At 36.3% G+C, this 27,504-nt stretch overlaps 1 protein-coding gene across 2 annotated transcripts in view; it reads left to right on the forward strand.

Annotated features, from left to right (window-relative positions):
* LOC101894508 (cGMP-specific 3',5'-cyclic phosphodiesterase) overlaps nucleotides 1-27,504 on the forward strand; it is a 219,042-nt gene that overhangs the window by 171,062 nt on the left and 20,476 nt on the right. For both annotated transcript variants that reach the window (XM_059132180.1, XM_059132181.1), the window contains one exon: nucleotides 191-1,689. In XM_059132180.1, coding sequence (XP_058988163.1) covers nucleotides 859-1,689 — 831 coding nt within the window. In that variant the 5' untranslated portion in view covers nucleotides 191-858. The remainder of the gene's footprint in view (nucleotides 1-190; nucleotides 1,690-27,504) is intronic.

Raw genomic sequence — 27,504 nt, forward strand, 5'->3', positions numbered from 1 at the left:
AAAAATGATTTTTTTTTGCCTCAAAAACATTCCATCGGCCCCATAGTGCAAGAAAAAAAGAAAATTACGAATTTCCCTCACGTAACAATGTTGGCGCATTGAATGTCAACAAATAATTTTATTCTCCATTTTCTCCAAGTTGATGTGAATTTTTGAATTAAATCTGTATTTTATTTGCATATATTTTCAGATATTTTGAAATACCTACAGAAGCAGTAACCCCAACAATCTAAACATCTACGCAGGACTTCAATGGAAGCCAACAAAAATTGAATGCAGATTGAAAATATAAAATTCAATTAGTTGTTAAATAGTTAAGAGACAACATTTGTCGCCTACACACAAAGCGGAAAAAAATAAAAATAGGCAACGTATTCCACGAAAATGAAACTTTTCAAATAAACAAGCTAATCAAAGAGCATTCGACAAAGAAGTACCAACTAAATTCTTTTAGGCAACAACAGCTTAAACAAGTGTTTTAGTGTTTGAGCGATGGCAACGTTTGTCATTCAATTGAGAGCTACAAATATTGATACTGTTGATTTCAATCAATAGTTTGATTGCAACAACTACATCCGCAAAGGAAAAAGGGTTGTTCAACAACGACGGCAACAGCAACAACAACTTCGTTTGGTATATGTTAGCTTTCCTGTGATTGATGATATTTTTATTGACGTTCTCGTCCGTTGGCTTGACAAACACTACTGCACTACTGCCTCCTTTTGCCCCGTCGTCTCCAAAACCTACACAGCAATAACCTCTGGCACCGGTGATGGCAAACGACGAAATTTGATGGACAAGTAGTATTGCTGTTGCTGGTCTCCTCTAAGCCTGGCACCGGTTCCTGCCAGTCGCAACATGACCGATGTGTCAACGACACAACAGCAAAGCAACGCACTGACAAGTGCAAAATCAATAAAAGCCGCCAACGAAATATGTCACTCAACAGGCAACGGCACCACTTCCAAGAACCCCGGCAAACCCAAAACATTAGCGAATGGTTCAGCAGGGCGGGCAAGCGTTGCCACCACACAAGGCATTAGTAGTCCATATCAAATAGCCAGCCCAAGTAACCAGGTCGAGGAGAGACATTTCACCGCCAACCCCAATTGTAATCGTTCCATCCCCAAAATGTCCAATGCCGGTCTCAAAAGTCTTACATCACCCACCGCCACCAATACAACCACAACGCAATCACTGTTATCAAATGCAATGTCCGCCAATCAAACACCATCCAGCCCGTCCCCCGCCAACACAACTAATCAATTCATAGAACCACCACAGCCACCATTACCTGCCATTGCCACCTGCCCCCCATACGCCTTAGAAAGTGACAGCCACAGTACGTCCATTTCATCATCTGAGGCCATTGTTGCCTCCTCGCCATCAACGACTGTAATTAGTAGTAGTTGCAGTGGTGGCAGCATCGGCAGTAACAGTCTTGTACCAGTCCAGCATCCTCCGGCCAAGTCGCCCATGCAACATGAAGTCACGCAACAGGATGTCGATGAAGTGGCACGTTTGTACGAAGAAAAGCCGGAGGCCTTCGAGAAATGGCTAATGGAGCGGGCACCACCAGAAGCATTGATGCGTCTGCAGGAATTCATCGAAGGACGTAAACATCCGCCCAAACGGCCATCGGTAACATCGGATTTGTTTCAACAATGGATGGCAGCATCGCCCGTGCAGGTATGTAGAACGCTGGGCATTGCTTAGCTAATAAGCTTCTTATTGAAATGTTGTTTTTTTTGCGGGTTGGTAGGACAGAAACTTTTTAGTTTGAAAAAAAAAAATGAAATTTGTAAAATTCATGTAAAAGCAATTAAAGTTTCGAAATGAGTTTTGTATTACATAAGAATTTAATTTCAAAAATTAAAAAAAAAGAGATTAAGCTCGTCGTCCTTTTCTTAGCCTCTTTAATTGTCAGAACAAAGGCATTGCAGTTTGATCAGGGAAAAAGTATGGCAGTGACACCAATAATCTGCCGTTTTGATTAAATTTGATTAAAAGGATGCTTTAGCAGAGGCCTATTTACATTACTAGGAATAAGGATTGACCGTTAGTTAAACTTCGTACTTTAAGGGTTTGAAATGTTCAAAATTTCAGTAAAAATTTCTTTCTTGGAAATTGGGTTTTTGATACTTGAAAGGTAAAATTAAAATTTATAACATAATTATTGAGTGATTCTTAATACCTAGAAATTTGGAACTTTGCTTGAGAGTCACTCTTACCAAAGTTTTCAAAATTTAAGGGAATGGGTTCAAATATTACTATAACGGTACTAAATAGTACAAGATTATTCAGAACTACACCAATATATTATATTAAACAGATAGTGTCTGAGGTTATACATCTGTCGGCAAAACCGACCGAAGTGTCAAAGGAATATATATTTACACAAAATTTCTCAATAAATCTCAAAATAAGCCATATATGTATATTGGTGCAATGAAATTCAAAAATGTATGAACTAAGAGTTAAAATTTTGCCTTTGCTTTTCATAAGTCAAAGTAAGCAAGTAAAATAACTGTTAGTTCGGCCAGGCCGAACTTCTAAACAACCTCCACCATTTGGAACGAATTTCTCAATTTTCAATGAAATAAAATCCGTTAAAAATTCTGTTAAAATCTTAAAAAAAATACTAAATGTAGCAATTATATTAAAGTCTATATGACTGCATAGGCAAATTTTGCCATAAGCCATTACAATATTCAAATGCGAAACTTGAAAAAATCGTTGAATAATGTAGCTAAAATCACCAAAATACCGAATATAGGGAGATACCATTATATGGGGGCTATACGAAGAAGTGGACCTACACAAACAATTGTCTGTCTAAGGCTTTAGTATCCATTACGAACTTCAAATACCATATTTAAAACAATTCCGGTAAATAATGTCGCTTAAATCATAAAAGTACCGAAAGTATCGAGGTACCATTATATAGGGCTATATGAAGACGTGGACCTACAGGGTGAGATAAAATAAAACTGTAACAAAGTCAAACGCCATAAATTTTACATTTCTTTTTTTTAATTTAATGCAAAAATGTTGGATTTAATTTAAAAGCAAAAATGTTGGAAATAGCATCAAATTTTAGAATAAGTTTAGATTTGTTCGAATTGGTCACCTTTGTCCCGAATTATGGCCTTTAAACGGCCAACGGTATTTTGGCCCATTCCCGGCGAAGCGCTTGCTTGAGGTGATTGACACTTTGGTATTTTTCAGTGCCAAACTTGCTTTCCAAAATACTTCAGACACCATAGTCCAACGGATTGGTATCTGGAGATTTTGGTGGCCATTGTGCGCTGGAAATGAAGCGAGGAACCTCATTTTGTAACCATTCTTGGCGCGTGCTAAGTCCTGTTGGAATGTCCAAGTTCTGCGGCCAAAATGTTTGCGTGCCCAAGACTGTAATACACCCTCCAAAATATAATAGTAATATTCGGCATTTATTCGGATGCCAGGGTCGATTAATACGAGCGGAGAGCGGCCATCGGCTGTTATGGCGGCCCACACCATGGCCGGGGTTTGAGTTCTGGTGGCCAACCGAAGGTGCACATTTTCAGCTGACCTCTTTGGCAAATAAACACGATTATTTTTTTTTACAAACTGCTGGACAACGAATGTTTTCTCATCGGAGAAAACCAAATTCGGCAGTTCCCCCCTTATGAGCCTATTTTCTTTCTGTTGCGGTGTAAGTTCTGGCACTTTTTGGAATTTCAATGGCTTTACCCCGAGCTTGTTTTTCAATATTTGCCGAATGGAACATTGCGACATGTTCAGCACAGGAGCCATTTTTCGGACACTGCGATGCGGGTTTCGATCATGTCACTTCTTTACTTTTCGAACCATTTCAGCTGATGTTGCTGTTTTCTTCCGTCCACTTCCTTGACGTCAGGCTACGCCACCAGTATCACGGTAACGAGCGATGATACGCGACACAAGAGATTTATTCACATTTAAATGCTGGAGTGCTCTAACGATAGCCACCTGTGTTTTTCCAGCCAAACTTAAAGAAATCACACTATCACGCTTGAATTCCATCACGAATAACTTTGTTTCTGGACAATTCTCAACAAAATGATTTTGTATGCTTGCAAACAATATAATGAGCTATCACTGGAATAATTTTAGTAGCTGTCGGACGAGTGGCTTAGAAATTACAGCAGTCTGAAGTGGGTTGCAGTTTTTTCATCTCACACTGTTTATGGATGCTATATCCAAATCTTAGCCGTTCTCTATAAAATTTGGCAGAGTTATTTCCAAGATCTATAAGATGTCTGGTACCAATGATCATTGTTGTGGAATGCATATTACGTATGTGAGGGACGTAAGACCCCAAATCGAATGAAACATATATATGGGAGCTATAACTATATCTGAACCGATTTTCTACAAATTTTATTTATTTGCTTCGGTGGGATGTACCAAAGTACAGGTCATTTGGAGTTATATTAGCTATTTGGTGCACAATTAACCCGAAATCGGTTGAAGTTATATGGGAGCTATACAGGGTTGCCCATATTCGACGGACCTTTGGGCCCTTTGGACCCATTCCAATCGACGAGGCTTGTCCGTAGGCAACATTCTTTGCGTCAATTGAATTTTGTACGGGAACAAATGCAAATCAATGCGAATAATCCGTTGTAAAGTGGACCGAGCCATGCCCAACTGCTGAGAACGCCGTTTTTGGGATGTTCTTGGGGACCTCTCAACACTGGCTCGTACGGCAGCGATATTCTCGGCCAATCGCTTTGGTCGACTTTTATATGGCCTCTTCGGATTAGAAAGAGCCTTACCAGTCGAAAATTTTTCGTATAAACGCTTAATGGTGTTCTTAGAAGGCGCACTTCTCACATTTTTTTTCACAATTGACTTCTTCTGTTGAATGTAAATTTCAACTATTTCAGAGCGCTCGCGTGGCGTGTATTGGTGCATGGTAAAAATCTGCTTGGACTGACGCTTCAAACGCGGTATGTCAATAAGCGATGTGACATCTCTGTCAAAAGTTATGGCGTTGCCAGATGGGTCCGTCGAATATGGGCAACCCTGTATCTAAATCTGGTCCGATTATCACCTATTCCAATAGAGTCCGTCCTAGGGCCAAACAAATACTGTTTTCAAAATTTCATCTCAATCGGATAATAAATTCGACTGGCACTTTGTGGACGGACGGACCATTTGAAAGTAACGAGAATATTATATGGTCGCCACCTTCCCACTTTTATCCTTCCCGTACTGGTTACAAAATATTTATAGATCAAGGTTATTTCTTCTCAGCAATTGAAGGCTTGAAAGAAATAAACAACAAAATTTATTAACATACAATTTAGAACTCACAATTAAAATATAAACCTTATTGTGTGTATATAGGTTATGTTGAGAAGTTACAGTGATCCTCTTGCAACCATACCATGATCTATTAAAAGAAAGCGGATATATCGCTTATGGTTATCAACTAGGATATTTGCAATGTTAAATAATTTTGAACGTTTAAATTACAATGTCCATCTACCACTATTAGAAGGAAATCTGTCAATTTGTAAACGTCAAAGCAATTGCAGGCATGTTCAACACGCCACTTCAAAATTCTTAAGCAATAAATGTTGCCGTAAATAAACGGCGCCTTTGTAATGAAAATATTTAGGACCTCTTAAAAATGTTTCGTGTTTTTCATATCAAGAGTGCCAATTAATTAAGGACGTTATAAAAGATGTGTTGCCGCAACATGACTATTTGAGTGTGTGTGTGTGTGTACATACATGAATGTATGTGCATGTAAACGTTTGACGGTGGCGTGCATAAAAGTTGAGTATAAAATGAACATTCTAGCACGTTCACAGTCTTCGTGTCTTCTATGCCCGTTTCGTTCTTTTGTAAATGTTCATAAGCGAAGTGCTTACATTTTTAAGTACTTCAACGAGTTAAAGGGGGGATGGTAACCCACGCTGCGTGAATGAAATACAGGACTAATGATTGATTACTTTTTTGACAAGGTGTCTTAAAATAAGTGGGAGAAGGGGGTCTGCTATTAGAAGTTATGATGGTATATTCAAAGATAAATGTCCGAAAATAGGTATTTACATTCTATAGAGATTCCAATTAATGGATTGTTTTTAAAAGAATTATAGTTCTTTAGATTTTAAAACAATTCATCCACATTTTCTGTGGCACCCATCCCATTGCCGCAACAATTCCATAGAGAACCGCCAAACTAAATGAACAACAACGAAAATGAAAAGTAAGTTAAGAATTCAAATGCGGAAAGGCAATGCATGTTTACAATTTTACATGGGTTACAGTTTGCTTGAATGTAAAAGTTGCATGGCAGTCGGTTAGCATGTGTTAGTTTGTGTCTGTGTGTGAGAGTGTATGCACCATCGTAATTACACTATGCTCGAACAAGGACTGGCTTGCGTGTAGCCATGTCAAGCACGTACAAGTTTTGTTACTAAGTCCTTTTTGGTGGAATTTTATTTTCTTGAACAATATGTTGCCAGGAAACCAGTTAGCTTTTGTTATCAAAGTAATTTGATGGCTAGTTTTTTTATTGTGAATAAACCTAAATATATTATCCGTTTTGTTTTAAGAGGCAACATTTGAGGTTAAGAGAAATAACGTAAGCGTAAGTGATTTAATGATTTAAACAATCAAACTTGGCCGGGTATGAATGTTTAATTATAGCTATCTCATAAGGATTATATAATTCGGAATTTGAAATTTACATTCAACAGAAGAAGTCAATTGTGAAAAAAAATGTGAGAAGTGCGCCTTCTAAGAACACCATTAAGCGTTTATACGAAAAATTTTCGACTGGTAAGGCTCTTTCTAATCCGAAGAGGCCATATAAAAGTCGAACAAGGCGATCGGCCGAGAATATCGCTGCCGTACGAGCCAGTCTTGAGAGGTCCCCAAGAACATTCCAAAAACGCCGTTCTCAGCAGTTGGGCATGGCTCGGTCCACTTTACAACGGATTATTCGCATTGATTTGCATTTGTTCCCGTACAAAATTCAATTGGCGCCAAGAATGTTGCCTGCGGACAAGCCTCGTCGATTGGAATGGGCTCAAAGGGCCCAAAGGCCCGTCGAATATGGGCAACCCTGTACGTTCTTAGTCAATATTAGGAAAAACAAGTAAAAAAGAATTGGTCAGTTTCGCCGACAGATGTATACCACCAGCCAATGTTCGATTATTTAAAAATATTTTGACTTCTGTTAAGATTATTCAAACTCTTGACCCTCTATGGAGGGGGTTTTGAAAGAATGGGCCAATATTGTCCATTTCGTATCGGACCTAAATAAATATGAAGTGACATGTTTGGACTATATTGGTAACTTCCTTTTGATAATGTGATAATTTGTAGAAAATTTTGAAATATGCGCAAGGTAACTGATATATATACGACCAAAGTGTTCCATTTTCATGCCTCATCTAATACAGATTAAAATATTGGTGTGGCCAAAATTAGAAGAAAATAGAACATTTATATCCAATTTATGGGAAATCATAATGTCCATTTGCATCTCAGGTTTCTGGTTGAGAGACATATATTAAGATATACAAATTGTAAAGAATGGCTGAGTTGTTTCGCAATTTATGACAGATAAAAGTACTGAAAATTGTGACATTCTGTAAGGGTGGCACAAGAAGGATTTCGCAGATACATATCATCTTCAAAATAGATTTTGTTTTAGCAAAAATGTTTGTATGTGTGAAATTTGAAGAAATTTTAGTTGGAAGCTTACTTCAGCTTTTTTGAGCGTGTTGTGTAAAATTCTTAAACCCTATGTGGGTCAAGTAGCAAAAGAAATGGTCCGATCTCTAGCATCCTTATAACAAATATTGTGTTGATGGAAATATTGAGATGTACCAAGTCTGGAATGGAATCGGATGTTGATTTCGCTTTTTATGAGCTTCATGGAAATTCCAAATTTTGATCCTTTGTGGGGAGGTACCAGAAGGAGAGGACCGATGTATCCCATCTCCAAACCAGATCTTGTAATAGCAAAAATTTTGGTATGTGCGAAATATAAAGATAACCTGATGCTTATTTCGAATTTTATAAACGTTTTGGTGATTCAAAACTTTGACCATTTGATACCTACCATCTTTGTAACTGATCCTGTGTCGATAGAAGTATTCAGATGTGCCATGTCTAAATGGAATCGGATTTCGGTTTTATGAACTTAATGGACATTCAAAATTTCTACCTTTTGTATCGGTACCAGAAGGAGTGGACCGGTATATTCCATCTTAACACCAGACCTTGGTCTAATGAAATTATTCGGATATGTGAAACTTGAAGACAATCGGACTCTTACATCACATTTTGTAAGAGTTGTATTTATTCAAAATTTTGAACCTTTGTGGGGGAGATACTTGATGGAGTGGACCGATATTGTCCATTTTCGCACCTAACCTAGCACTGACGCAAATATTAGGATTTGTAAAGTTGGAGTAAAATCGGCATCATTTTCTGTGCAAAAAAAAATTTTTTTTTTTTTTTGAAAATCTCGACTTTTTGTGGGGGAGGTACCAGAAGGAGTGGAATGGTATATTCCATCTTAACGCCAGACCTTGTGTTAATATAAATATTGGGATGTGTTAAATGTGAAGACAATCGAACTCTTACATCACATTTTATAAGAGTATAAATTATTAAAAATATTGACCCTTTATGGGGGAGGTACCTGATGGAGTGGACCGATATTGTCCATTTTCGCAAATAACCTAGCACTGATACAAGTATTAGGATTTGTAAAGTTGGAGTAAAATCGGATTATCGTTTCTTTTTCTTTGCAGAAAATATATTTTTTGAAAATTTCGACCATTTGTGGGGGAGCTACCAGAAGGAGTGGACCGATTTATTCCCTCTTAATACCAGACCTTGGTTTAATATAAATATTGGGATGTGTGAAATTTCAAGAGAATCGGACTTTAACATCACATATATTTATTTGCAAAGTTGGAGATAAATCGGATTATAGTTTCTTTCTCTGCAAAAAGTATATTTTTTGAGAATTTTGACCTTTTTTGAGGGAAGTACCAGAAGGAGTGAACCGATATTGCCCATCTCCGAACTCGATCCAAGTTTGACAAAAATATTACGACGTACCAAGTTTGGACCAAATCGGATACTTCCTTCGAGAGTTATCGTGCGCACCAGCCAGCCAGATTTGGATCTAAAGAAACCTAGGGTCTAAAACCGTTGTTTCTATGAGACACGTTTTGGCCGTATCAAATGATATATACCCTCTGTAGCCATCAGGCTGAGGGTATAACCTGTCATATTGCTGAGGGTATAATAACAGGATGTGATGTTTGTCATTCTATTTTTAATTTGTAGCAATAATGTTTTAGAACCCAACAGGATATTTGTGTCGGACGGCGCCGACTATATGATACTCTACACCAATATGCATATTTAGCAGAGTTCCCGGTAGAAAAGAATTTATTTGAAGTAGATCATACCACCCATCAACATTTGGCTTTAGACCAGTTATATATATATATATATATATATATATATATATATATATATATATATATTCCAAAAACTGGAAACTTTCGTTCCGAAATTCACTTCATTTGGGCTGATATTAGTCATTATTTCCACAATAAACCTGAATTCGGTTCAAGGATATATATGGGAGCTATATCCAAATCGGATGAAATATATATATATGGGAGCTATACCTGTATCTGAACCGATTTTGTCCAAATTTGATGTACTTGCTTTAAAGACTTAAATCAGTCCGGTCATTCGAACTAAAATTGGTCATTTGGTGTTCATTTAACTCCAAATCTGAACCGATCTTCACAAAATTTTTTTTTAGCAGAGTTCCCGGTAGAAAAGAATTTATTTCAAGTAGATCATACCACCCATCAACATTTGGCTTTAGACCACTTATAATTTGGTTTCAGAAGGAATTAATATGTGGGAAGAATATCCAATGCTGAATCGATTTTCACTTGACGGAGACATTTTTATATTTTGCTATTGAACATGACATAACTTCAAGAAGGATTATATTTAATATATATATATATATATATATATCGGGCGGAGTTCCAAAAACTGGAAACTTTCGTTCCGAAATTCACTTCATTTGGGCTGATATTAGTCATTATTTCCACAATAAACCTGAATTCGGTTCAAGGATATATATGGGAGCTATATCCAAATCGGATGAAATATATATATATATATGGGAGCTATAGCTGTATCTGAACCGATTTTGTCCAAATTTGATGTATTTGATTTAAAGACTTAAATCAGTCCGGTCATTCGAACTAAAATTGGTAATTTGGTGTTCAATTAACTCCAAATCTGAACCGATCTTCACAAAATTTTTAAGTGCTTATTTCTGAGCTATATCTGGTACAAAAAATCATTCTTGTGGAGTGCGTATTACGCATGTTAGGGACTTAAAATCCCAAATCGAATGAAACATATACAGGGTGAGATAAAAAAAATGCAACGACATCTAACGCCATAATGTTAACATTCGCATCAAATTTTTGAATAAGTTTAGATTTGTTCGAATTGGTCATTGGGCACACGTTGCCCGAATGTTGCTCTGCGGTATGTGAAGCGATCAACAATTTGGTATTTTTTAGTGCCAACCTTGCTTTCCAAAATACTCCAGACACAATTGTCCAACGGATTGGTATCCGGAGATTTTGGTAGCCATTGTGCGCTGGAAATGAAACAATGAACCTCATTTTGTAACCATTCGTCGGTGGCGCGTTCTGAGTGCGATGGGGCTGAGTCCTGTTGGAATGTCCAAGGTCTGCGGCCAAAATGTTGGCGTGCCTAAGGCTTTAATACTCCCTCCAGAATATTTTCGCCATAGTATTCGGCATTTATTTCGATGCCATCGGCTATTATGGCGGCCCACACCATCACCATGGCCGGCGCTTGAGTTCTGGTGGCCAACCGATGGTGCACATTTTCAGCTGACCTCTTTGGCAAGTAAACACGTTCATTTTATTTGTTTACAAACTGCTGGACAACGAATGTTTTCTCATCGGAGAAAACCAAATTCGGCAGTTCACCACTTTCGGCCAAGCGAAGCAACTCTTTAGCTCTTTTTAGTCTATTTTCTTTCTGTTGCGGTATAAGTTCTTGCATTTTTTTGGAATTTCATACTACTATTGTCGTGCATAGTTAATAAGATATATATTCTGAATGAGTCGAACACATCACTTTTGTACGTGACTCAATAGATTTAGAAGCCAAAGATAATAAAAAAAAATATTTTTTCTTTATTTCAAATAAAAAATATTATATTAGACTTATACATTATTAACCAATAAAAACTCTCCTATTTCTATTTCTATTCCTACGGTTACGTTGACCAATTCGTCGCCTTCGTTGATTTTGTTTGATCATTCTTTTCAGTGCACCAATTAAAGGACTTTTCACTTTCCGCTTAAAATTTTTAAATTTGAGGTTCACAATTTTGACTTTCTTTTTTCTTGGCGGCCGTCTTGTTGTTGTCGATGTTGACGTTGAGTTACGCTGGGCACTCGTAAACACCATGAACATAGATATCAGTACCAGCAATAGAAATATTATTTTAATATTCATTTTTCTTTTTTTTTAATGTTGTCACAATGTGTCTGTTTTGTTTCAACTCGTAGCAAGATCTTTTTATGTTTAAAAGTATTTTTTATTGACTCAATAGCTTTTAAGTGAAAATATTTCATATTTTGTTAAAACAGGTAAATATTTTTGAGACGAATTTGAATTTGAAATATTTGTCAAAAGAATGTCAACAAGAGTTTGTTGATCTTTAACCCATGCGTCACCAGTGTGTCTTTTAATATTCCATGTCACACTATTGTATTGTGATCCACATAGAAACACTTTCCGAGTAGATTTATACATGCCCACCTGTCGAAAGGTCTTTATGTATATATTTATACCCTATAAGGTTTTATATGTTTAAATACATAAAAAGGACAATTCTGACCTTAACATTGACACTGATTTTCTTGATATATATTTTTAATTATTTAATTATGTAGCCCAATTTTTTAAGAGGTTTCTGCGATTGGTCTTGCTTACTTGTTTTACTTATACAAGGTGGCGCAAAAATAATCCTCCTATCAGAAAAAACAATAAATTTTATGATGAACCCCCAATATCAGTTATTATACCCTCCACCATACTATGGAGGGTATATTAATTTTGTCATTCCGTTTGTAACTCGTCGAAATACTCATGTCAGACCCAACAAAGTATATATATTCTTGATCAGCGTAAAATTCTAAGACTAGCCACGTCCGTCTGTCTGTCTGTGTGTCTGTTTGTCGGTTGAAATCACGCTATCTTCCGAAAAAATTGAGAAAGAAGGCTAAAATTTTGCACAGATGTATATTTTGCCAGTAGGCAGGTTAAGTTAAGTAAATGGGCCATGTAGGTCCAAGTTATCATATAGCCCCCATATAACGGTACCCCCCGATATTCGGCATTTTGATGGTTTTAACGACATTATTTACGGGAATCGTTTCGTTGGTATTTTAAGTTCGTAATGGATACTACATCCTAAGTCAAAAAATGAGCCATGTAGGTCCACGTCTTCATATAGCCACGATAAGATTTTTCTTCAAGTTTCGCATTTAAATATTGTAATAACTTATGACAAAAGTTGCCTATGCAGGCCCACGTCGTCGTATAATCATTCGGTATTTTTAAAATTTTAACAGAATTTTTAACGGATTTTATTTATTTTTGTTTTTGGAAATTACCAAATTTGTACCAAATGGTGGAGGGTATTAAAAGTTCGGCCGGGCCGAACTTACAGCTTTTTTACTTGTTTTTTTGCTATTTTTGTAGTAAACACATGCGAAGTAGACGTTAATAATCAATGTGACGCTACTATGTATTTGGCCAATAATCGGTCGATGACTTTGGCACAATGTGAATTTTGTCCCAGATTTCCTGGCCGTCCAACGTCTACTTGTGAAACACTGCGACGTTTAGTCGCTCGCCTCGAAGAGACTGCCACAACAAAAGATGCTGCCAGGCTGCTGACCACCAATCGCGTCAAACATACGCGATCCTTAAGCAGCACCAACCATATCGGGAGGTACCATTATATGGAGGCTATACCAAAACGTGGATCTATATATATTCTGTTTCGCCACCGGAGCTAGAATTCATTACGAATTACAAAAACCAATTTTTAGATAAATCCGTGCAAAAATGTGCTAAAAATCAACAAAAAACCGAATATCGAGAGGTCCCGTTATACGGGGCTATACAAAAACGTGGACCTATACATTCAATGTTTCTCCCCCGAAGCTAGAACCCATTATGACTTAAAAATACCAATTTGATATCCATGAATACAGAGTGTGATGGAAAAACTGCAACCAACTTCAGACTGCTGTCATTTCTAAGCCACTTGTTTCTCGTTTCTAAGCCACTCCGGATGTCAATCCGTTGGACTATTGTGTCTGGAGTATTTTAGAAAGCAAGTTTGGCACTAAAAAATACCAAAGTGTCGTTCACCTCAAGCAAGCGCTTCGCCGGGAATGGACCAAATTACCGCAGAGCAAGATTTGGGCAGCGTGTGACGGTTTCATTGTCCGTTTGAAGGCTATAATTCTAAAGGTGACCAATTCGAACAAATCCAAACTTATTCAAAAATTTGATGCTATTTCCGACATTTTTTGCTTTCATTCAATTACATTAAAAAAAAAGAATTGTAAAAATTGCGGCGTTTGACTTTATTGTAGTTATTTTTATCTAACCCTGTATATACACTTAATGGAGTTTACGAAGAATATTACATGCGGAATGACAAAGTTGATGTACCCTACTTTTAAAGAAGGAGGGTATAAAAAGAAGCGAGTGAAACGGCCGCCTAGCACAGAAGCAAATTAGTCTAGCAGGGTCCGAACTTTTGAAACCGAATATGGAGGGGTATTATTATTGGAGTACCGGGGATTATACGAAAACGTGGACCTGTATAAGAAATTTTCCGTCAGTGAAGATGGTATTCATTACGAACTCCAAACTTGATATAATTCTGATGAAAATTTTGATGCAAATCATCAAAATATCGAACATTGGCGACACAGTTATATGGGTACTATACCTAAACTTGGAAACATGGAAAGCCCTTTGCAAGTATGTTTCCTACATATAGGGAACACAAATTCAGTTAAAAAATATTGCTAAAACCGCCAAAACACCTTTAGTCCGGCGTTACAGTTTTATGGGTGCAATACTGAAATGTGGGCCTATATGGCCAATTTTCAATACCAAAAGCAGTTTGGAAGATATTTGAAAATTTTCCAAAAAATTCCGGTGGAAAATACCGCTCAAATGAAAACCGTTGTGCGAAGACGTGGTTCTGCATAAGTAATTTGTGTCATAGGCTGTAGTAACTGTTCCGAACTTCATATACGAAATTTTGAAAAATTTCGGCTGAATAATGTCGCAAGAATCGTTAAAGGGGGGATATACGATATCGTATTAAGTATATTAAGTTTGTCATTCCGTTTGTAACCCTCGAAACACACATTTTAGACTCCACAAAGTAAATATATTTTTGATCAGCATACAATTCTATGTCGATTTAGCGATGTCCGTCCGTCTGTCCGCCTGTGAAAATCACTCTAGCTTCCGAACGAAATGAAGAAGCTTGATAAAATTTTACTCAAATGTTGAAAATGGGTCATGTGCGTCCACGTTTTGGCATAGCCCCCATAAAATGGCAACTCTCTATTTTCGGTATTTTGGTGATTTAAGCTACATTATTCATCGGAAATGTTTCAAATTTAATATTTGAAGTCCGTAATGGACACTAGAGCTTAAGACAGAAAATTGTTTGTGCAGGTCCACGCCTTCGTATAGCCCCCATATAATGGTTCCTCCCTATATTGGGTATTTTGATGATATAGCTACATTATTCAACATTTTGTTTTTTTAAAATTTTGCATTTGAAAATTCTAAAGGCTTATGACAAATTTTACCTATGCAGCTCCACGTCGTCGTACACATGTGGCTACATTCGGTATTTTTAAGATTTGAACGGAATTTTAAACGGATTTTATTTGTTTCAAGGTTCGGCCCGGTCGAATTTACAGTTTTTTTACTTGTTGGATATAGGGATTTGTACTTTTTGAGTAATCGGTGTACCAAGTTTGATATTATTTCGTTGAAAACCATGGCAAATCATTAGAATACATAATAGCACATTAAGTTGGGGCCTGTACAACAACATGTACTATTAGGACTTGGACTATTTATAACAAATTTGGATAAAAAAATATGGTTAAAACTCCAGGTTATACCAAACTATTGAGGTAATACCAAAACATGGACCTTTTCAGTATCAAATTTTTTTCTGACCTAGAATTCTAAAATCATTATTACGAGGAATTACAAGTATGGTAGAGGGTTCATAAAATGAATCCGTAAGAAACCTAAAAACTTATTTATTTATTTATTTATTTATTTATTTATTTTTCTTGAAAATATCTTCTGCTAGCCCGGCATAACAAACGAAATGACCATATTAACGTATTCTCCTTTTTTGGTTGGAGGGTATTATAAAATTGCAGATCCCGACAATAATAATGGACATGCTTCGCATTAATGGATTTACAATAATTATTTTTTTTATTAATATCCTTAAAAAAACATTGAATTAACCAACGACAATTACTCCTGGTGCAACTCGTGTCCCCACTCTTGCTCCAACTCTAGTCCCAATTGGTATTCCAACAGTTGCTCCCATCCTTCTCACTCCTCTTCGTGGCGCAAATTGTCTCCGCCTTTGATTTTGTCTGACCATTCTTTTCAAACCTCTAATCAAAGGACTTTTAACTCGTCGCTTGAAGTTCTTGTATTTGATGTTGGTTATTTTCACTTTCTTCTTCGTAGGCCTAGCTCTAGTGGGTGTTTTTGTTGTTGGGGCTTCATTCTCAGCTCCATCATCTGCATCGTCGCCATTATTTCCATTATTCCCGTTATCTTCCGGTTGGGCATGAGAATACATAATGCAAATCGATATAAACAAAAGTAATAGAAATATGATATTGAATTTCATTGTCAAGTCTCACGGAATCGTTGTTTCAACTTCTAAGAAGGTCGTTATCGTTTTGATCGACTTGAATAGGCGCAAAATGTTTTTAACCAGCAGTGTTAAAAATTTCCATTCCCAAAGAACAACAAGATGTGAAACAAATATAATATTTCAAAACAAGTAAGCAAACGACTAGCTAAACGGAGCCGATCATGTGAAACGCTTTTCCAATTCGATTTGTGTGAACTTGCTTTATATTTATAAATTTTTTTTTGTATAAATGAATCATTTAAGACATTGAGATGTATAAGTGTTTCAAAATATCCAAGCATCTATAAAATATATTATGTTTTATATTAAAGAAAAATCAATTGGAAATTTTTGGTCATGACCCTTGCAGTAACTAAAATCAGGGATATATAGGGTGAGATTAAAAAACTGCAACCAAATTCAGACTGCTGTCATTTCTAAGCCACTCGTCCGACAGCTGTTAAAATTATTCCAATGACAGCTCATTATATTGTTTACAAGCGTACAAAAGTAATTTGGTGAGAATTTTCCAGAAAAAAGTTATTCGTGATGGAATTCAAGCGTTATAGTGCGGTTTCTTTATATTTGGCTTGGAAAACCACAAGTGGCTATCGTTAGAGCATTCCAGCCTTTAAATGTGAGTAAATCTTTTGTGTCTCGTACCATCGCTCGTTACCGTGATACTGGTAGCGTAGCCCGACGTCAATCAAGTTGACGGAAGAAAACAACAACATCAGCAGAAATGGTTCGAAAAGTAAAGAAGCGACTTGATCGAAACCCGCATCGCAATGGCAGAAAAATGGCTCGTGAGCTGAACAAGTTGCAATATTCCATTCGGCAAAATATTGAAAAATGAGCTCGGGGTAAAGCCATTGAAATTCAAAAAAAGTGCAAGAACTTACAACGGAAAGAAAATAGACTCAAAAGAGCTAAAGAGTTGGCCGAAAGTGGTGAACTGCCGGATTTGGTTTTCTCCGATGAGAAAACAGTAATTTTCCAGCAGTTTGTAAACAAACAAAATGATCTTGTTTAGTTGCCAAAGAGGTCAGCTGAAAGTGATGCACGTTCGGTTCGGTTAGGCACCAGAAATCAAGTGCCAGCTATGGTGAAGGTGTGGGCAGCCATAACAGCCGATGGTCGCTCTCCGCTCTTATTAGTCGGCCGTGGCATCGGAATAAATGCAGAATATTATCGCGAAAATATTGTGGAGGGTGTATTAAAGCCTTGTGCACGCAAACCTTTTGGCAGGACTCAGCACCATCGCACTCAGTTACAAAATGAGGTTCATTCTTTCATTTCCAGCGCTGAATGGCCACCAAAATCTCTGGATACCAATCCGTTGGACTATTGTGTCTGAAGTATTTTGGAAAGCAAGGTTGGCACTAAAAAATACCAAAATGTCGATCACCTCAAGCAAGCGCTTCTCCGGGAATGGGCCAAAATACCACAGAACAACATTTGGGCAACGTGTGTCGGTTTCATTGGCCGTTTGTAGGCCATAATTCGTGCCAAAGTTAACCTATTTGAACAAATCTAAACATATTCTAAACTTTAATGCTATTTCCGACATTTTTCAAATTAAATAAAGAAAAATGTAAAAATTATGGCGTTTGACTTGGTTGCAGTTTTTTTATCTCACCCTGTATTTGTAGAAACCCTTACGAAAACGTGCACGTTTAAACATGTCCACAACTTGGCGAAATTAGATGGGAAATGTGAAATCGTTTAACCTTATATGGGAACTATAACAAAAAAAAAAAGAATGGACACGATACTCCAGGCCCGTGATATAATAACACTTGAATGCATTTACAGCATTAACTCTTTATTCGTTTATGTCTTTGAAAACATTTGATTAACCAACGACGAATACTCCCGGTCCAACTCTGGTTCCCACATTTGTTCCAACTCTTGTTCCAATTCTTCTCACTCTTCTTCGCGGCACAACTCTCCCACGTTTTCGATTTTGTCTAGCCAATTGTTTGAGACCCCTAAGCAAAGGACTTTTAACTTTTCGTTTAAAGTTGTTGTACTTGATGTTGGATATTTTCACTTTCTTTTTGACTGGCGTCTGCTTTACTGGCGTTCTCTTTGTGTTGGTTCTAGTAGGTGATTTTGTGGTCGTGGGTTCGTTGTCGTTAACATCAGCATCATCATTAACACCGTCATCATCGTCGTCGTCATCATCATCACTATCATCATCGTTTGGTTTACTATTATTATTTCCGTTATTCCCATTATTATTACCATTATTCCCGTTATTATTTCCATTATTGCCGTTGTTATTCCCGCTATTGCCCCGTTGGGCATTAGTATATATCACACATATCGATATAATCAAAATTACAATAAATATTATATTAAATTTCATTTCAAAATCTCTCTCTGTAGCGTTGTTTCAACTTCTTAGAAGGTCGTTATCGGTTTGAACAGCTTGAATTGGCTTAAAGTGTTTTTACCTGGCTATTTTTAAAATTCCACTACCAAAACCATTAAGATGTACAGCAAAAAATACATTTTAAAATAAGGTGGCAAAGGCTGGCGAGACCGACCATGTGATGCACTACTTCACTAGATTTGCAGTGAATCTTTATAAATAGTTGTGCCTAAAACTTTGTGACTAGTATAAACGAAAACTGTAAGATATTTATATGATTATTTGGACCATTTTGTAAATAAATTTGTCGGAAGGCATTATTAGTTTTCTCCATTCGTATAATCATGATAGTTTTGAAACCCATATGTCTAAAAAAATTAAACAATGTTATGTTCAGCAGGACCATAGTCAAAATATCCTCCACCATTTGGAAACAATTCTTTTTAAATTATGTTAATAAATTCTGAGGTACCGTATTCGAGCGGTATATGCTGTATCTGTTATTAGAACATTGCAATACTAAATTTTAAAAACAGAAATCTGTGAAAATTTTTTTCCTGAAATTTTGAAAACAGTAAATGTTGAGAGGTACCGTTATAAAGGGGCTTTATAAAAACCTGGCACCAGAGAAGACAGAACCTTTTACGAACTCCAAATACTGTTGGTGTATGGGTTCCTTACCAAATCGTCGACATATATGTCCCAAACATTCTACGGACCTTAAATACATTTAACATAAATTTTGTTCATTTACTTTATTTCGTGATTCCCAAAGCCAGACAGAAAGTGGAACAGGCGAACATGACTTAATCGACATAGAATTTTAAGCGGATGTTACAAATGAAATGACCAATTTAATATACCCTCCAAAGTAGGTACAATACAAAAACTTGGCTCAGCGTAAAAATAGAAAAATTACACATTCATACTTATAAAGAGTAGCGACATAACTTACTGACTGAGAATCAACGCCAAGACGAAACAGCTGAAGCCAGAATTTTGAAACTTTGCACGATGGTCAATCTTGGTGCTTAGGCGTGTAAAAGGGCTGGGTTTTTGAAATTTTGTACTAAAATGGTACGAAAAGTACTGAAACGGACTAAAAATTGCATACTTTGCATTTGGAATGAGAGTCACTGATGGAGTGCAGGATAGATGTCCTAAAATCGAACTTTAAATTTACGAAAAGTTTTAAATGATAGTGCTTGAAATCTGAAATTTGGTTTTAGGGAGGTATTTTTGGAAATGTTAAGTTTAATTAAAAGAAAAGTACTGAATAGTACTATTGATATTGTGTAAAGGAATTGAGCTGAAATCCTGAAACTTGAAATGGATGTCACTGTTGTTGTCTGTGGTTGAGAGAAAGAGCATGTTTTGTATATGCGTACTATAATCCCATAATAGGGATATTAAATAGCTGAAATTCGAAAAATTTAAATTTAGGTCACTGTTGGTATCTGGCGGCAATATCTTGTGGTGGTTGTGCAAATGCGGATTATAATTATTATATAAGTACTAAATGGTACTAATATTGGATTACTGTTTGTGTCTAGAATGAAGAGAGAGAGAGAGAGGGAGAGAGAGATAAAGTTATTATATTGGTTACTACATGAGATTTACTGTAGGAGGATCATCGTAACCATAGCAAAGATATCATCCAGTAACGGAAGGTTCGAAGAAAGAGGAAACCTCCGTTCTTCTCCGTTTTTCAAACTGTTTATAGGCCTTATGATCTCATTGAAAACGAGTTTAACTATATAAGAATGTTTTTCTCGCCATCCAGAATTTATAAACTCAGTTTTTATTGAACTTTACACTGTTATTGAATACTTCTCCCCCTCATGCTTAATTATTTCCCTTTTTTTTATCTAAAACAAATTTTTAAACAAATATTTAAAATACCAGGTCGAGTTCGGTGAACATTTTATTTCACGTTCCGAACTGATTAATTGTCCTCGTAGATTTAACGTTTTTAGGCAATTTTTTCTAGGTTCATGTCTATACAAACGAGCCCACTTCAGTTAACGTATTGGAAGACAACATTGAATTATTTATTCGTGAAATACCGGCTGAAATATTGGAAATAGTATGCCAAAATTGGACTAAGCGGATAGACGATTTGAGTAGCAGTCGCATTCAAGTTTTGCATGAAACATTAATTTGTGTGGACCTTAATATCAAAACTAATAAATATTTCAGGATTTTTTTTTTAAATTTGATGTGATTTTTCTAGAAGCCAAACCACAAAAAATCGGGTAATAGTTAGAGCAAAACATAAACCGATTTTCCATTCTCAATCCCATGCAGTCGAAATATAAGTATAAACAATATTTTAAACTATTCAGAGGGGCCGAACTTTGAAAGCGCTTCATCAATTGGAAAGAAACATATCGATTATATGCCGAAGTTGACGTCTATTTTGAAATTAAAATACTAAATTTCAAACACGTGACTAAAATCATAAAAAAAGACAAATATTTGAAGGCTATATGGATGGCATATAGAAATCCACATAGAAACGTTGATCTGTTTAGCCAATTCCTAAAAGGTGGTACCGAATGTCAGTAGGTACCTTTCCATGGGGGATATACGAAAACGTTGAACGATTCATTTACATTTCAGACATAGCCTGCCAAATATCCAAACATTTTAACCATCCTTAAAAAGTGTATATATATATATATATATATATATATATATATATATATATATATATATATATATATATATATATATATATATATATATATATATATATATATATATATATATATATATATATATATATATATATATATATATATATATATATATATATTTTATGCACCAAATGCGGTATGTACCTCCAATCCTAATGAAACATGGAAGGTGTGGCGGAATTTGATGTAAAAGTAAATTTTGTCCAATTATATTGAAATCCGTTCAGATTGGGATATGATTTTATTAAGAAGCATTAGCCCACTATGCCTTTGCAATGGTATTAGCTTAACAGTGAAAAACTACACAACAATTTAATTAAGGATAAGATTATTGGGGGGAAGTATGCTTCTACCTCCTGCACGCTTGGCATTTGCTATGAAATTAATAAGTCCTAAGGACAAACCCTTCGTGTATGATAGAGTGTGTATTAATATGTCTACTTTCAAATAACGATATTAAAAAAAACATATCTTCTCCTGAAAGCCTTACAACAAAATAATACTCAATTTATTTATTTCCTTCGAACATTTTATTAACCAACGACAATTACTCCGTTTCCAACTCTTGTCCCAGCTCGGGTCCCCACTCTTCTTCCAACTCTTCTTCCCACTCTCCTTCCTACTCTCCTTCCAACTCTTCTTCCTACCCGGGTCCCAAGTCTTCTCCCATTTCTTCTTATGCCTCTTCGTGGCGCAAACTGTCTGCGCCTCCCAATTGGACCGACCATTCTTTTCAGACCTCCAAGCAAAGGACTTTTAACTTTTCGTTTAAAGTTCTTGTATTTAATGTTCGCTATTTTTACTTTCTTCTTTACTGGCGGCTTCTTGGTCGTGGCTCTAGCAGGTGCTTTCGTCGTGGCTTTATCCTTATCCTTGTCCTTATCTTTATCATCGTCATCATCTTTTTTGTTGCCGTTATTTCCATTATTTCCATTGTTCGGTTGGGCATAAGTATATATCACGCAGATCGATATAAACAGTAGTAACATAAATATGATATTGAGTCTCATTGCTAAGTCTTACTGGATCGTTGTTTCAACTTCTAAGAAGGTCGTTTCGTGTTTGAACAATTTGCATTGGCGAAAAGTGTTTTTAAATGGCAAGAATTTCGAAGTTTTTTCAGCAACAAAAGACCATAATTTCGGCAACAAAAAAGGCATCTTTTAAAATGGAGAATGTCAAAATTTGATGGATTTAACCCATGTCGAGCCATAAGAAAACACACATGTGGCTAATCGACATAACGAAATATCTTTGATGTAGCAAATTCTGTTCTAAAATTGATAGAGGTTTCTAGTACTTATTTCAATTTGTTACACATTTAAGTTAATATTATTTAGGTAAATATCATTTATTGTGGCAACAGATGCTTGTCAGGTGAAAGCAATGCAAGGCATTGAAGTGAAAGGAGTACAAATGTTTTCAAATAACATTCGTATTTATACCTTCCATTCGCCAAGAATAATTGTAGTTTCATAATGATTATTATTGAAACAGTATATTTAAACAAAATATGTTTTAATAGCATTGACAAGTTATTTGAACTTTCTGATAAATATTTCTGGAACGAAACGTGCTTGACATTGTTAACAATTTGACATATATGCGCAGATGATTTATCCAATGATATGAGAAAAGTCACATAATTTTGCGTTTTAAAGCCATTGCCATTTTGACAGATTTTTATACCCTACACCGCAAGGTGGTCAGGGTATTATGTCTTTGTGCATTTGTTTGTAACAGGCAGAAGGAAACGAGGTAGACCCATAGTTCCTTTTGATGATCTGCATAGAATCAGATTCTGAGTCGATTTATGCATGTCCGTCTGTCCGTCCGTCCGTCTGTCCATGTATTTTTGTAAACAAAGTACAGGTCGCATATTGAAATTGGAGAAATTGGAGATAATCGGTCAAAATTTAGATATAGCTCCCATATATATCTTCATCCGATTTGTCTTTTATTGTGCACCAAACGTCTAATATTTGCCCAAATGGGATGGAATTTTGCATATACACCCAAATTATGCCTGAAAATATGTATGCCAAATTTGATCGAAATCGGTTCAGATATAGCTATAGCTCCCATATATATTGTTTATCCGATTTGTTATTTTTGTCCACCGCCGCCGTAATATGCACTATGCAACAACAATATTTGGGGAAATATATCAAATACAGCTCAGAAATACATTTGCTAAATTTTATCGAGATCGGTTCAGATTTGGATATAGCTCCCATATATAACTTCGTCCGATTTACCTTTTATTGTGCACCAAACGTCTAATATTTGTCCAAATGGGATGGAATTTGACACTTACAACCGAATTGATCGGTTCAGATATAGCTATAGCTTCCATATAAATTATTCATCCGATTCGTTATATTTGTTACCCAAACCGTAATATACACTCTGTAACAACGATATTCAGGGAAATATATCAAATACAGTTCAGAAATATCTTTGCCAAATTTTATCGAGATCGGTTCAGATTTGGATATAGCTCCCATATATATCTATATCCGATTTCAAATTAATTGTGCACCAAATGGGCAATGCAATTCCGAATTTAAAAGATACAAATGCTTCGGCATATTTAGTCCTTTGAACTTTAAATTATAATCATAAAGTAGTGCAGGGTATCATAAAGTCGTCCCCGCCCGACTTTAAGACTTTCTTTACTGGTTTTTTTATACCGTCTATCCGTCCGTCCGTCTGTCCATCTATTTTTGTAAACAAAGTACAGTTCATATTTATTGTCCTATCCAGATGAAATTTTCCACAAATCATTTGTTTGGCCCAAGGACGAACCCTATTGAAATTGGAGATAATCGGTCAAAATTTAGATATAGCTCCCATATATATCTTCATCCGATTTGCCTTTTATTCTGCACCAAACGTGTAATATCAATCCGAATAGTATGGAATTTCGCACGTAAGATCAGATTGGACCTCAAAATAAGTATGCCAAATCGGTTCAGATATAGCTACAGCTCCCATATATATTGTTCATCCGATTTGTTATTTTTGTCCTCTGCAGCCGTAATATGCACTCTTTAACAACAATATTTGGGGAAATATATCAAATACAGCTCAGAAATACATTTGCTAAATTTTATCGAGATCGGTTCAGATTTGGATATAGCTCCCATATATAACTTCGTCCGATTTACCTTTTATTGTGCACCAAACTAATATTTGGCCAAATGGGATGGAATTTGGCACATACGACCGAATTGAGTCGGTTCATCGGTTCAGATATAGCTATAGCTCCCATATATATTGTTCATCCGATTTGTTGTATTTGTTACCCACAGCCGTAATATGCACTCCGTAACACCGATATTCTGGGAAATATATCAAATACAGCTCAGAAATATATTTGCCAAATTTTATCGAGATCGGTTCAGATTTGGATATAGCTCCCATATATTACTTTATCTGATTTCAAATTAATTTTACACCAAATGGGCAATATAAGTCCGAATTTAAAAGATACAAATGCTTCTTATAATCATAGCGTGTATGATTGAATTATCCCATAAAAACTTTTAATTGTTATATGGAGCTCAACTAAATTAGCAAAGTGTATCATAATATCGGCCCCGCCCGACTTTAGGACTTTCTTTACTGGTTTTGATTAGGAAGAGTATCGCAAAAGAAAAATTTCTTACCATTGAATGGACAGAGTATGACATACCTTTTCAATAGAATTACAAATTGAATCATTGTGAACCAAGTATAAAACAAACATGCATTTGTTCATGGTACAACACAAACTTATATAATTTGTTTTCAAAACCTCTCGATGTACGTCAGTAAATTCTTTGCCAAGCATCAAAACTCTGCAACGACAAAACAATCTAACAATAATAACGTCATTAAATGTTTACGTATTTTGTTTCTTATGCGAAAAAAACAATATTCTCCAAGCATTGAAATAAATTTCTAAAACGTTTGCTCTCGATACGTAGATACTCATGAATGCCCCCATATTTAGAAAATATGAAATACTTGTCTTTATTTCTGCTGTCTAATCCAGAATTTTCCCAAACATATGTCCTTAGAGATTTTCTTGCTGCTTGACAAAAAAGTTTGTAGAACAACCGAAAAAAACCCACTAACACCCACCATTGAGATTATGGTATTGATAGTTTTTATGAGTAAACAATACCTCCACTTAACAACTCACTTTGTGAACAATAACAATAAATTACAGCAGCAACAACGACAACAACAGCCAAATGCATTGCACAGATAGCTGAAATCAGACTCATCGTTCGAGATAATATTTACACTAAAAATGCAACAACAACAACAAAAATATCCACTGCAGTTGGATGTGTCCTTCCCCATGAAGTGTCCTCAAAAACTTCTAAGCGCAGAGAATGAATGAACCAGTCAACAAAAACAAATCAACTGAGGAAAAACAATGCCATACAACACCACTTACTTTGCACTGACTCACTGACACTTTGATGGTGCATTGCAGGTGTAACTGACGTGATATTCGTTTAACGACCAAGTTTTTTCCTTTTTTTGATTCACCATCACCCACAACATCGTAGGAGCCATTCTTTTTCATTGATGCAATGGGGGAACGGGGGAAAACCGAATATGATGCCATCACCACCTCACTGGGTGTAATTGTAGATGTGTGCACGATACACACACACACACACACCTGCTGCCAGAACTCTTGCGAATAAAAACAATGCTGCTCAACTAGTTTTTGCCATGCGTTCTTTCTCGTTATCCCTCGTTTTTGTTATCCCTTTTTTCATATATATTTTGTGTGAGGGATATAAGAACCTATTTAGATGTGTTTGCAAAATCCAAACAAAAACACCTACATTAAGACGTGCTTCCATTATTCCTACAATGTTAATTGTCTACATACGAGTGCAATAAATAAGGAAAATGAGGGTGATAACATCTTAAACATGTCATTGTACTCGAAATGCCATTGAGGGGGTGGAGAATTTCTTAAGTTTTTCTAAGACAAGACATGACATTTGATTGCATATGAGATGGGGTATTAACGAGCACAGGTGGATACCCTAAGCTTATGTCCGTTTATTTAAATATGTTCTGACTTGCGTGTGATTTTCCAAAAAGTTGAAAGTTTATGGAGGAGGTACCGAAGCAGTGGTTTTAATTTTCGAATCTTACCCATTCTTACTAGGTTTAAACTGCTTCCTCCGACTGACTGTAGTCATTTCTAAGCTACTCTTCAGACGGCTGTTAAAATAACTCCAGTGACAGCCCATTACATTTTGTACAAGCGTACAAAAGCATTTTGATGAGAATTTTCTAGAAAAAAGTTATTCGTGATGGAATACAAGCGTGATAGTGTGATTTCTTTATATTTAACTGGAAAACCACAAGTGGCTATCGTTAGAGCACTGCAGCATTTAAATGTGAATAAATCTTTTGTGTCTCGTACCATAGCCCGAGGTCGTAGCGTAGCCCGAGGTCAAGAACAGAACGGACGGAAGAAGTGATTCGGAAAGTAAAGAAGCGACTTGATCAAAACCCGCGTCGCAGAGGCCGAAAAATGGCTCGTGAACTGAAAATATCGTAATATTCCATTCGGTAAATATTGAAAAATGAGCACGGGTTAAAGCCAATGATATTCCAAAAAGGGCAAGAACTTACACCACAGCAGAAGAAAATAGACTCAAAATAGCTAAAGAGTTGCTTCGCTTGGCCGAAAGTGGTGAACTGCCGAATTTGGTTTTCTCAGATGAGAAAACATTCGTTGTGTCCGCTCGTACTAATCGACCGTTGCATCAGAAAAAATGCGAATATTATCGCGAAAATATTGTGGAGGGTCTATAAAAGCCCAAACACTTTGGCCGCAGACCTTGGACATTCCAACAGGACTCAGCACTATCTCACTCAGCACGCGCCACCCAAGAATGGTTACAAAATGAGTTTCCTCGCTTCATTTCCAGCGCACAATGGCCGCCAAATTTTCGGATACCAATCCGTTGGACTATTGTGTCTGGAATATTTTGGAAAGCAAGGTTGGCACTAAAAAATACCAAAGTGTCGATTACATCAAGCAAGCGCTTCACAGGGAATGGGCCAAAAAAACCGCAGAGCAACATTCGGGTAGTGTGTGACGGTTTCATTAGCTGTTTGAAGGTCATAATTCGTGCCAAAGGTGACCAATTCGAACCAATCTAAACTTATTCAAAGAGTTGATGCTATTTCCGACATTTTTTTGCTTTTATTCAAATAATTTTGACTTTGTTGCAGTTTTTGTACCCTCCACCATACTATGGAGGGTATAAATATTTTGTCATTCCGTTTGTAAATCCTCGAAATACTCACGTCAGACCCAA

This window comes from Musca domestica, unplaced genomic scaffold, assembly GCF_030504385.1.
Source record: "Musca domestica strain aabys unplaced genomic scaffold, Musca_domestica.polishedcontigs.V.1.1 112, whole genome shotgun sequence".
NCBI classification, from domain to species: Eukaryota; Metazoa; Arthropoda; class Insecta; order Diptera; family Muscidae; genus Musca; species Musca domestica.